Raw genomic sequence first — 13,600 nt, forward strand, 5'->3', positions numbered from 1 at the left:
AAAGTTATGTACATTTATATGACAGATCCATTAAGAGTTTGAGCAGATATATGTCGTATAGGAATTAACTATACACAATAAAACATTAACAAAATGCTTTGTCACATGAATGGTTTTTAAAGTAATAACTTTGAAGTAGGGCAGTATGGTGTGGTAAAGGGGTTACTGCATGTGCCTCACAATACGAAGGTCCTGGGTTCGATCCTAAGGTCTGGGTCTTTCTGTGTGGAGTTTGCATGTTCTCCCTGTGACTGCGTGGGTTCCCTCTGGCTTCCTCTCACCTCCAAAGACATGCACTAGGGGATAGGATGATTGGCAACACTAAATCGGCCCTAGTGTGTGAATGTGAGTGTGAATGTTGTCTGTCTATCTGTGTTGGCCCTGCGATGAGGTTGTGAAAGCTGAGTGAGGCTCCAGCACTCCCTGCGATCCCGAAAGTTAGGCTCCAGCACCCCCGCGACCCCAAAAGGGACAAGCGGTAGAAAATGGATGGATGGATGGAACTTTGAAGTAAAAAACCCCACAAGTAACGTAAAAAAAACATGGTGTGTACTTTTTGATATCAATATAAAACACAAAGCAGTTTGGCTAATGAAGATAAAGTCAAATAAACAAGCTTTGTTCTTGGTCAGTGCAACAATTTGGCCAAGAAAGATAAACAGGAGTGATACCTCTGACATCTAATACACAATCTTCACAGCCCGTGTTCAATTCGATGAGATGACAAAACATTTTAGCTAGTATTTATGTTATTTAAACACTGACCAAAGTTTGCAGATAAATAAAGACACAAGTTTGCAGTTAAATAAAGGTGTGAGCATCCCAGTAAACACACTAAAGACTTTATAAACAAGTAGTGGCAACGTTCCCGACACATCGCCTGCTGCATGTTTCCTTACATCATTAACTCTCAGTCACAGCTGATGGACGCTGTATTGAGAAAAATAAAGCAAAATCCAATAGTTTTCTCTTTCGCTGTATACTTTTAGTGTGGGACAAATGAGTCTGTCTCCAATATTTTCCACACCTGTCTCCATCGAAAAACAGCAATGCGCTCTTAAAAGCACGCCGAGACTCCACGAAAATTAAGTAAGGGAACTAGAAGTTAAACCAAGCGCTCGGCTCCGTTTACTCCCTGATGCAAAAATGAATGTTTAAAAACGCGGATTGTCAAGGACATTTCACATGTTAGCTCCCGGTGATCCTGGCGCCGCTAAAAGTAGTTCCTTAATGTTAGTGCTTACAATAAGCTAAAACTAGGCTAGGTCACAAAATGTAAATTGAGTATTGTTGGCGGTTTTTAGATGTTTATTTAGAGAGCTTTATGGGCGCAATAGAGTACTCCCATTAGCTGCATTGTTAGCCACTGCATACTTGCGGTATTCTACAAATTATAATGCATAAAAAAAGTGTTTTTGACTTACATAGGGATTGTGAATGATAGGCAAAATTCCCCATAAAGGGCAGTTTACCTTTAACTTCACTATTAAATACCTCGCAGAGTAATGAACAACAAACCTGAGGATGGCACTCGTACTGCAGCATTCGGTTGAGACACTGAGAGTCCAGACTGCAAGGATGCTCATCTGTTGGCCGACAGTTGCAGCGTGGGATTTCAGACAAGTCTGCGACGTGCATCTGCACTTTCCCCACCGGTTTGTTGGACTGTGACAAGAAATGACAACATCAGCATAAGAAGGATTCATACGCTATAGTCTTGTTCCAATTATGTGGTACTACCTTAATACATTTGTAGGGTGGCGGTTTGCGAGAGTTGCGTTCCTGCTCGAGAGCCTCCCTGCTCTCCCTCTGAGCCTTGAGCTCTTGGAATCTCCGGGCTGCTTCTTCTAGGGCTAAAACAACAACAAGGCCAACAACATTATAGAAATCTATTCTGTTATCGGTCTTCAAGTGAGCAATTTGGACGCTTTGTACTGATTACCTTTCTTGAAGGTCTTGTTAATGTTGATCTGACCCGTCACAAAGTTTTTGTCGTTCTCAACATAAGGGAAGACACGGCCCTGATTGATCCAATAGTAGTCATGGGAGCCGAAGAAAAAGACTGGGAAGTCACCGATGTCATGGCGAAGGCTCTGGATGTTTGAGGGTACCAAACGAGGGTTGCAGATCTCTGCTGGCCACCACCTACAAGAGGAAACAAAAAAGAAGTTGGAGCATTAATTGGCAGCAAACAATAATTTTAGAAGTTTGAAAACTTGATGTTTTAATTTTAAATATGAGAAAGTAGAAAGGAGAACATTACTCTTTTTGATCACATAGTCACAACACAGCAGCAACAGAACCAATGTTGTAATAGCAATAAAGAGCAAACTACCGCTGATGAATTCGCTGTAAACAACAATGCAGCAAGTGTACCGTAACACGTATGGGGTTCACACAAACATTTTTAAAACACATACAAAGGTAAATATAACCTCTGATGGCTGTGTTTTCCCTGGTTTGATTGCTTTGAGGTGCGCTTCCTCCTCAATCACACTTACACTAAAAACACTGGAATTCTGAACATGAAGATGTACAACACACTAAGCCGTACAATATCCTTAAAATACTTTCTCTAATATCAAAATACTGTTATGATTTGGCATACATAAAAAAGAAACTGGCAGTAAAAAGAAATTAACTTGATTTTGTGGGAGCAGTAGGAGCCCCTTAATCTAACATTGGGGATGCGGCCATTGCCATCTCTTTGGGGTAGGAAAAAAACTGTATCGGAAGGTTGCTTGCAGCCACAGCTGTTAAAGCCAATGTTTTTGGTCCTGGCGCTAATTAGAGACCACAGTGAGTACCTGCTACTATTCACCTGGCTACAATAGGCGACAGGCAGTTAATAGACTGAAGGCATTAGAGCACGGGTGTCAAACTCTGGCCCGCGGGCCAAATTTGGCCCGCCGTATAATTTCACTTGGCCCTTGAGGTGATATCAAATTAACACTAGAGCTGGCCCGCCGATTATATTCAGTGGCGGTGTCGCGGTAACACCGCATTCACCGCTAATTCTCATACTTGCCAACCCTCCCGGGAGACTCTCAATTTTCAGTGCCCCTCCCAAAAATCGCCACGTCCGCTTTTCACCCAGTCCAGCGAATGCTGTCCCAGTTATATAATATGTGCGGCTTCAGCACGCACACACACGTGAATGCAATGCTTATTTGGCCAACAGCGATACAGGTTACACTGACGGTGCCCGTATAAATAACTTTAACACTGTTAGAAATATGCGCCACACTGTGAACCCACACCAAACAAGAATGACAAACACATTTCAGGAGAACATACGCACAGTAACACAACATAAACACAACAAAACAAATACCCGGAATCCCATGCAGCCCTAACTCTTCCGGGCTGCAATATACACCCCCGCTACCACCAACCCCCCAATGACTGATGAACAACTTCGTTCGATAATGAAGGTTGCCTCAGCTCAAAGCCTGAGCCCCGACATTAATGAACTAGCATCCAAGAAAAGATACCAGGTATCTGGCTTGGGCACATCAGATTAGATCAGTGTGTTGCAAACTGAGCAGTTTAAAGTCCTGAATGGTTGGTTTATTCATTGTTATTTTATTTTCTAATTTATTAGCCTGTGGAAAAAGTTAATGTTGATATGTACCTCAGAAGGCTGCAAATAGAAAAGAGGCATTACATTTGTATTTAAAATTGTATTTGATATGCCATTGATATTTTCTAATTATTATTATTATTATTATTTGTTCAACCTTGGCCCGCGGCAGCTTTATTCAGTTTTAAATTTTGGCCCACTCTGTATTTGAGTTTGACACCCCTGCATTAGAGTATTTAACGTATTAATATACAATACGGAGATTCACAACACATTAGAAAGTAAAACCTATTTCATTTGCCCATACCTGTAGTTGCCCAGTTTGACCCAGACAATTTGTTTGTAATGAGGCTTCTTCCCGGCCCTACAATCGCTGCAGGACCATGGCCCCTCCGGCATCTGCATCTCCAGACACTCCGGGTGGAAGGAAGCAGGGCAGGAGTCGCAGCACAGCAACTTGCCTCCTATATTTGTATGTATGGATGGATGGACACATGCATGAGTATGAGTGTGTATGCATGTGTGTGTTTGTGTTGTGGGAAATGAGTATGCAAAGAGAGGAGGAGGGTATCATTAGGCAAAGGGAATTCATAAACTGGACCAACTCTGAATCTCATTTGCAGACAAGCCTAAGAACATTCTACAGTAAATCAAAAGGGAAAACACAGCATCAAGTTACCAGAAAACTGTTCAAAGAGAAGCTACTTTGTAACTTTGATCTTTATTCTGAACTAGTCAAGGCTCCTGTGAAGGCTCCAATGACAACTACGCTGCGGAGGAAGAGGCTGAAAATGGCTGCTTCATGTTACTACTTTAAATCAGTTACAGCGTGTCTGGCAATCAGATTCAGAGCACTGTACCAGTGTTCAGTGTACCAGTCAATGGGATACACATGCAGGAGCAGCACGGGGCTCCAATCAGCCAGTAAGTAAACAGTTCAGGGATTTATTATTTGGGGAAAAAAATGGCAAAAGAGCAGGCATGCAGTCCTGCCAATAAAGCAAACTGACCCCATCACACATACTGCACCCTGCATAGACCAGCTTGTATGGAATCTTTAGTGCCAATTTTGTGTCAAAATCACAACTCTAGTGTCATTATGTAGGTTATTGACAACTCAGCATAGTCTGTACAATGCAATTTCATTCCATCCAAGGCAGGTCGAAAGGTGTAGAAAATGGAAGGTGAGCCCAAAATGTCAATTTTTCTGACAATTTTAGTCTAAAATAAAACTTGATAAAAATTGGGGTCAGGGTAAAAAGCAAGGAAAAGCTGGACATGGTCTTTTTGCATAAATCAAATAAGCAAACAGTGCTCAAGCAGAGAAGCAGTGCACCTCCACAAACCACAGACAAGAGCATGAACCAACGGAGAACATCCAGCATTAGGGCCCGTATGTACTTAATCTGACCAATTAAGAGTCAGCAGAGACACATTATTTGATAGCTAGTTTTACAATGGGCCTCATGCAAAAACCACATAGTGAGTGGTGCAAGTCTTGCATACACCAGAAACAGTTAATAATCATTTCTTTGTCTGAATAAATCCAATTGGACTTTGACTCGCATGAGTGACCATAAACAGTTATGCCAAATGCCTCGCTGCTTTGTATTTTCTGTACCACCTTTCCTTATATACAGTAACACTATTCAACCCCCACTGCAAATTATATTTTCAAAAATAAAAAACATTTATAATTATAATTAGGTCTGTCAAAAGAAACGCTTTAAGTCGTTAATCATTCATTCATTTTGACCATCAGTGAACAGGTAAAGCCATAAGACGAGATGACTCCGACTGGTGAGCCCATTGGCAAATTTCACTTCAAAATACACCCAGACGGTACTTTGGATATAACTGATGGCAAGTTTAAAAAAAAAAAAATTACGTGCATTCAATTAGTGTTTTTTTCTGTATTCTAACAATAAATTTGCATTTGTGTCAAATATTGGGGTATTTTCATTTACCGGGTATATCATTAACCCAAGTAATTGCTGCAATTAATTATGATTTAATTATATTAATCAATATGGAATTGTGATTAATCTGATTAAAAAATGTACACATTTAACAGCACTAACAATATGAAAAACAAAAGTAGTGAGTGTACTATCAGTTGTATTGAGCTATTTTGTTCAAATGATGTTTGCTTTGTTGTTTTTTTGCAAACTACTGCAAGTTGTTCAACTTTGCAAATAAGAATAAAATAGAATGGAATAATTATCTTGTGTGCAACTTTAGTAGCTGGTGCTTTTGTCAACTAAAGTACCAGGATGTTATTATATGAATTATATGCATCATAACATTAGCGAGAAAATCTTATTTAAGTATATAATATTTAATAATAAAATACCAATATATCTTCCCACAGATGATCATAGTGCATAAAAATTACAATGTTAAATAATAATGTTATTAGGGCTGTAAATCTTGGGCACCAGACGATTCAATTCTTGGGGGTAACGATTTGATTCAGAATCGATTCTTGATTCAAAATCAATACTTTTTCAATAACATTGGTTGCCAGTTCTATGATTAACTACATTCCTTCACAAAATAGATAAACAGCTCTGATAATTTTTTACATTACCTAAAAGAAAACTGGTTTTGTTTAATACAAATCTACCCACACATTTAATTAAGTCAAATACAAATAAGCAGTGTTGGGTTAGTTACTGAAAACCAGTAATAAGTTACAGTTACTAGTTACTTTATTTCAAAAGTAACTCAGTTACTAACTCAGTTACTTACACCAAAAAGTAATGCGTTACTGTGAAAAGTAACTATTTAGTTACTTCTTTTCCCCCCCCCCTTTTTTTAAGGCTCACATTAATGCCCTTTTAGCCTTCATTTCAGTACTGTTATTGCACTGAAGAATAATACAATGTGTTGATCAACTTGACATGCATTTGCATCACTGAACTCAAAAAGCAATGTGGTCTACATACAACACACAAAGACAAAGATATGTTTCAAAGGGCCAATTTATTTCAGGCCAGAACAAATTGACAAAACTATTTTAAATAGCTGCAACATAATGGCACTTTAACTTTAACTTTAAGTAGATAGGATCTTTGATCCAAGACACAACTTACATTTAACTAAAATGTTATTTTCTTTGTGCTCGACAAAAGAAAAGTATTGAGAATATCTCCATGTTAAAAAACTCGACTTCTGGCTTCGCCATGATGTCTTGTTAGTTGTTATGAGAGTAGCGTATGTGTGTGTGTGTGTGGCCCTTTAAGATATGACAGCATGTGAGGTGAGTGACGTCAGTGAGTGAGTGGGCGAGCGAGGTGAGGGACCGGCGACAGTGAGTGCGTGCAGGTGCTCTAGCTTGGTGGATGGTTGCGTCCAATAAAGTCACAAAGTTGCAACAAACCGCCGGTCTTGTCATTCACCCTCAGCTGTAAAGACCCACTGCCGGGTAAAGTGAAGGTTGTTAGCGCCGAAGACGTACATAGGCCCTGGAGGAACGTCTCCCCTGCGCTCCTCAACTGCGGTATGGGAGTCCCCCCCGCCACCACCCACACAAAGCACGCCTTTTCTTTTCCACCGCTGCAATAAAACACACTCAGATCTTCTGTTTCTAGTCGATACTACATGAAAAATAACGTAAAATAACGCAGTGACGCATCATGTAGTAACGGTAACTGAGTTACTGAATATAAAAAATAACGCGTTAGATTACTAGTTACCGCCAAAACTAACGGCGTTACAGTAACGCGTTACTTTGTAACGCGTTAGTCCCAACACTGCAAATAAGGCAACAAGAGAAATATCTGCCACTTTGCTTTTGTAAAGTAAAACTGCACAGCAGATGTGGGCATCTACATCAACAATAGGATTTGCCTGAGTTTCTGCACAGGAAAATAAAAAAATAAAAAATTAATACAAACATTTTTTTTTCTTCTCGATTTTTGATTTTTTTGGAATCCATTAAGAATTGTTAAAAATAAGAATTACTCTTCATTTCAAAAATAAAAAATGTTTACACCCATAAATGTATGTAACATAAAAAAATATTAAAGAAAATAAGCTGTAATAGAGTGCATCTGAAAAGTACTCACAGCGCTTTACTTTTTCCACATTCTGTTAATTTATAGTTTAATTTAAAAAAGGAATACATTCATGTTTGTCCTCAAAATTCTACACACAATACCCCATAATGACATTGTGAAAAGTTTTTTTTTTTAAAGGAATTTTTGCAAATTTATAAAAAATTAAAAACACTTAAAAAAATCACATGTACATAAGTATTCTCAGCCTTTGAAATGGGCAAAAGTGAGGTGGGCATCCTGTTTGAACTGATCATTCTTGAGATGTTCCTACAGCTTAATTGGAGTCCATCTGTGGTCGATTCAGTTGGTTGGACATTATGTTGAAAAACCCACACCTGTCTATGTATAAGGTCCCACACGCAGAGCATAAACCAAGATTGAAGTCAAAGGAATTGTCTTTGGACCTCCGAGACAGGATTGTCTCGAGCGCAAATCTGGGGAGGGGTATAGAAAAATATCTGCTTCCTTGAAGGTCCCAATGAGCACAGTGGCCTCTATCATTCATAAATGTAAGAAGTTTGAAATCACCAGGACTCTTCCTAGAGCTGGCCGGCCGTCTAAACGGAGCGATCGGGGGAGAAGGCCCTAGTCAGGGAGGTGACCAAGAACCTGATGGTCACTCTGTCAGTGCGACAGTGGAGTGGCGAGAATCTTACTGAAGGACAACCATCTTTGCAGCAATCCACCAATCAGGCCTTTACTGTATGGTAGTGGCCAGACGGAAGCCAATCCTTTGTAAAAGTTTGCCAAAATCCATTATATATACACCGTACATATATATACACAGTGTGTGTGTATACACTATATATATATATATATATATATATATATATATATATATATATATATATATATACACACACACACACACGTATATATATATATACAGTATATATATATATAGATATATATATATACGGTACACATATATATATATATATATATATATATATATATATATATATATATATATATATATATATATATATATATATATCAGTGACGTGCGTGGCCTCACCTGCCATCATGGAAAGAAAAAAAATGTAAAAAGGAAAAAAATTTATTAAATTGTTATATGTATTCAGTGATTATACTATAAAGTTATTTTCCATTTAACTTCACCAGTTTTAGATTATTTTTATTCAAAATCGCTGAATTTTCACATTTGCCGTTCAAATACTGAGAAGAGACGGTGCGGTGATCAGCAGCCAGTTGAGGCACCTCACTCAGTTGTGCCTCAACATGGATTGCGCAATGACTCGGCTAACTGCTGGCCTGCTATACAGTGAGACCGTATTGCTATATGAACTATATTGTACATTTCCATAGTTTAGTTAGCTGAGGTATATAATGTACAGTGTATTTTGTCAACAACTGTATGTGTGTAACGTATTTCTTGTGCTGAGCAATCATAAAACTGCTGCGAAGACGCACTGGCTGAGGCTCGCAGTAATCCCGCCTCCTGGTGCCGGTTAATGCACCCCCCGACGGGAGCGCCACACCAACCAAAGCCACACCCAAACCCTCCACGTGCAAGACCGAATCCACCCAAAAAAACTTAACAAGAAGCCAAAAAGTGCAAAACAACAATGCTCGCGCCGGAGGAGCCCTGAACGACTGCAGGGACACAACATTAGGTACACCTGCAGACTGCAGCACGGATTTCATATTTCATTCATTCACAACTCCTCCAACACGAACACCACTGTTCCCGCACTTATAAGTAAAGGTAAGACCATAATAACCTTTTTTAATTAAATGTGCTTTTTTGTGTGCTACAGTTTTGTATGTGTAAAGTTAAAGTTAAGTTAAAGTACCAATGATTGTCACACACACACTAGGTGTGGTGAAATTTGTCCTCTGCATTTGACCCATCCCCTTGATCACCCCCTGGGAGGTGAGGGGAGCAGTGGGCACAGCGGCGCTGCGCCCGGGAATCATTTTTGGTGATTTAACCCCCAATTCCAACCCTTGATGCTGAGTGCCAAGCAGGGAAGAATGCTGGTATGAGCTTTTAAACATAACCCGTTAACTGCCGCCAATCAAATGGTGAATAAGATACTCTTTAGGGTTCATATGTTTGTAAATCTGACATATATACACACACATATATATATATATATATATATATATATACACACACATATATATATATATATATATATATATATACCGGTATATATATATACACATATATATATATATATACACACACACACATACACAGTATATGAGGTGAAAGTGACTTGAAGCTACAAAATGTTAAAATTTGAAGCCATGCTAATCCAAAGAAGATAATTAGGTCTTCAAAAAATGATGCGCTTTTGTTATTTTTATAGCCAGACCTGTGTTTGTTTCCGTACCTGACGGTTTCGGCCACAACTGTTGCCTTCCTCAGGAGTTGCAAAATATAGATCTATAGTCATCTACTAGTGACTATAGATCAGGTGTGTCAAACTCATTTTAGCTCAAGGGCCACATGGAGGAACTTCTATTCCCATTCAAAACATGAAATGTGCCCTATATATATATATATATATATATATATATATATATATATACATATATATATATATATATATATATATATATATATATATAAATGATAATGATAAATGGGTTGTACTTGTATAGCGCTTTTCTACCTTCCAGGTACTCAAAGCGCTTTGACACTACTTCCACATTTACCCATTCACACACACATTCACACACTGATGGAGGGAGCTGCCATGCAAGGCGCTAACCAGCACCCATCAGGAGCAAGGGTGAAGTGTCTTGCTCAGGACACAACGGACATGACGAGGTTGGTACTAGGTGGGGATTGAACCAGTGGGACGGCGTGGCGCAGTGGAAGAATGGCCGTGTGCGACCCGAGGGTCCCTGGTTCAATCCCCACCTAGTACCAACCTCGTCATGTCCGTTGTGTCCTGAGCAAGACACTTCACCCTTGCTCCTGATGGGTGCTGGTTAGCGCCTTGCATGGCAGCTCCCTCCATCAGTGTGTGATTGTGTGTGTGAATGGGTAAATGTGGAAGTAGTGTCAAAGCGCTTTGAGTACCTTGAAGGTAGAAAAGCGCTATACAAGTACAACCCATTTATCATTTATTATTTATTTATATATATATATATATATATATATATGGATGATGTTCGTTAAGAAATTATCGATGTCGATGCCATTATCGAATCCTCTTATCGAACCGATTCCTTATCGAATCCAGATAGGTTGTCGTGTGTGCACTGAGTTCCAAAAGCCATAGATATTATATGACTGGGCCGGCATGCTGTTTAAATGGAGGAAAAGCGGACGTGATTGAGGAGAGCATGCGGCCGTTATTGGGTGAAGGTTTCAGGTGAGAGAGGACGCTAAAGGTAAGCAGTTTCCGTGAGCATATATTGTGCGTTGTAAATAAAAAAAATTGCAGACAAACACATCACCAACATGGACGAGGTGCCGCTCACTTTCGACATCCCGGTGAAGCACACTGGAGAAGAAAGGAACCAGCACGGTAGCGAATCGATACGCACAACGGGGCAAGAGAAGTCGGCTTTTACTGTTGTGCTAGCTTGCTATGCTAATGGACAACGAGACTGACTTTGAAAATGACGAGAAGGAATCTGGCGTGTTTGATGGAGAACTTGCCCAGCTGTTCATTTGGGACACAGAAGATGAGGACTTTGATGGATTTGTGGATGAGGATTGATCAAAAATAATGTGAGTACATTGATAAATACTTCAATAAAGTACAACCGAACTCAGCTTTGCTCCTGCTGCCTTTTTAAAACAGCGTCCATGCATGCTAGCGTATGTTTTAAGCTAGCGTACGTTTTAAGCTAGCATACGTTTTAAGCTAGCGTATGTTTAACCATGCCTGCGCCCAAAAATACGCTGCGTCTTATTTATGCGTTAAATACAGAAATAGCACCCGTAACTGACACAGCGCTTTTTAATACGGTGCGTCCTAAGGTCGCGAAAAAACGGTATAGTGGCTTCGATAACGGGAACCGGTTCTCAAAAAGGGATTTGAATCCATGGAATCGGTTCTTTTCTTATCGAACAATCGGGAGAACCGGTTTCGAACATCATCCCTATATATATATATATATATATATATATATATATATGCCATTTTCTACCACTTGTCCCTTCTGGGGTTGCGGGGGGTGCTGGAGCCTATCTCAACTGCATTCGGGCGGTAGGCAGGGTACACCCTGGACAAGTCGCCACCTCATCGCAGGGCCAACACACAGATAGACAGACAACATTCACACTCACATTCACACACTAGGGCCAATTTAGTGTTGCCAATCAACCTATCCCCAGGTGCATGTCTTTGGAGGTGGGAGGAAGCCGGAGTACCCGGAGGGAACCCACGCAGTCACGGGGAGAACATGCAAACTCCACACAGAAAGATCCAGAACCCGGGATGGAACTCAGGACCTTCGTATTGTGAGGCACATGCACTAACCCCTGTTCCACCGTGCTGCCAACTGGACCAGACAGACAACTGTCCATCGAGTAAGTCACACTTTATATTAAACATGATGCACGCATGACGTGTTGCGTGTGGGCTTTACAGATACTGCAATGATTGTTCAATTTGTACTGACTGAAAAACATGGTGTCTTATCGCAGTGTTGTGCATTACAAACTCACACGCGTTTCGTGCCGACATAGAAGCTAGCTTATCTCTTGCCGTCGTTAGCTTGTATGGCTAATACCCTAGCACACCGATGTTTTACTACGCTAGTAAAATAGTTCCTCAGTGTTCGATCTTACAATAATAATGTCGCTGCAGTTTGGTTATTATACAGGTCACGGAGCGTAAATGAAGTATTGTTGATGGTTTTTGTATGCATTTTTAAAGTGATTTAGAGGTAGAATCGATTGCTCCCATTAGCTGCATTGCGAGCCACCAAAAACAAGACGATTTTTAAATGTTAGAATGCAAAGATTTATTGTATTCTTGTCTCTTATGATTGTGAACAATTGAAAAAAAAAAGAAAAAAAGTGCAGTTCCCCTGTAGGTTTTACTTATATGGTGTTTATTTGGTCGAATGATACTTTTGATATTTTCCTAAAGAGAAAATTATTTATGTATTATTGTTTCTATTATTTGTGGCATGGCATTTGTTTATTTTAGTGGATGATTAATCAAAACCTAGCATCTATTGGTGACTATAGATCAGGGGTGTCAAACTCATTTTAGCCCAGGGGCCACATGGAGGAACATCTATTCCCAAGCGGGGCGGACTGGTAAAATAATGGCATGATAACTTAAAAATAAAGATAACTTTAAATTGTTTTTTTGTTTAATATTAGACCAATCACATTCTGAAAATGTACAAATCATGTAGGAGTTAATTGTATTCTATCTTTATTAGTTGTTATTTGTACCTTTTGAATAAATTATGTGATAATGTTCATTAGTCAAATAGGTGGAATTGAGTCTGGCAGAGTTTTAAAGTGCTCCCATTGGTGTTAATTTGTAATATATCAGAAGATAAAATTAATGTAATTTACTCACTTTCCTCAACTGATGTACCAACATCATGGTTTATTCTGTACATACAGTCGTGGTCAAAAGTTTACATACACTTGTAAATAACATAATCTCATGGCTGTCTTGAGTTTCCAATAATTTCTACAACTCTTATTTTTTTGTGATAGAGTGTTTGGAGCATATACTTGTTGGTCACAAAAAACATTCATGAAGTTTGGTTCTTTTATGAATTTATTATGGGTCTACTGAAAATGCGACCAAATCTGCTGGGTCAAAAGTATACATACAGCAATGTTAATATTTTGTGTCCCTTGGCAAGTTCCACTGAAATAAGGCACTTTTGGTAGCCATCCATAAGCTTCTGGCAAGCTTCTGGTTGAATTTTTGACCATTCATCTTGACAAAATTGGTGCAGTTCAGCTAAATTTGTTGGTTTTCTGACATGGACTTGT

At 39.4% G+C, this 13,600-nt stretch overlaps 1 protein-coding gene across 3 annotated transcripts in view; it reads right to left on the minus strand.

Annotated features, from left to right (window-relative positions):
• The window catches only part of nsd3 (nuclear receptor binding SET domain protein 3), a 47,206-nt gene that overhangs the window by 12,354 nt on the left and 21,252 nt on the right, over positions 1 to 13,600 (minus strand). For all 3 annotated transcript variants that reach the window (XM_061928901.1, XM_061928900.1, XM_061928899.2), the window contains 4 exons: positions 3,891 to 4,047; positions 1,943 to 2,145; positions 1,741 to 1,853; positions 1,519 to 1,665 (listed from right to left, as the gene is read on the minus strand). In XM_061928901.1, the coding sequence (XP_061784885.1) occupies positions 1,519 to 1,665; positions 1,741 to 1,853; positions 1,943 to 2,145; positions 3,891 to 4,047 (620 nt within the window). The remainder of the gene's footprint in view (positions 1 to 1,518; positions 1,666 to 1,740; positions 1,854 to 1,942; positions 2,146 to 3,890; positions 4,048 to 13,600) is intronic.

The sequence above is a fragment of the Nerophis lumbriciformis genome, linkage group LG33 (assembly GCF_033978685.3).
Source record: "Nerophis lumbriciformis linkage group LG33, RoL_Nlum_v2.1, whole genome shotgun sequence".
Taxonomy (NCBI): Eukaryota; Metazoa; Chordata; class Actinopteri; order Syngnathiformes; family Syngnathidae; genus Nerophis; species Nerophis lumbriciformis.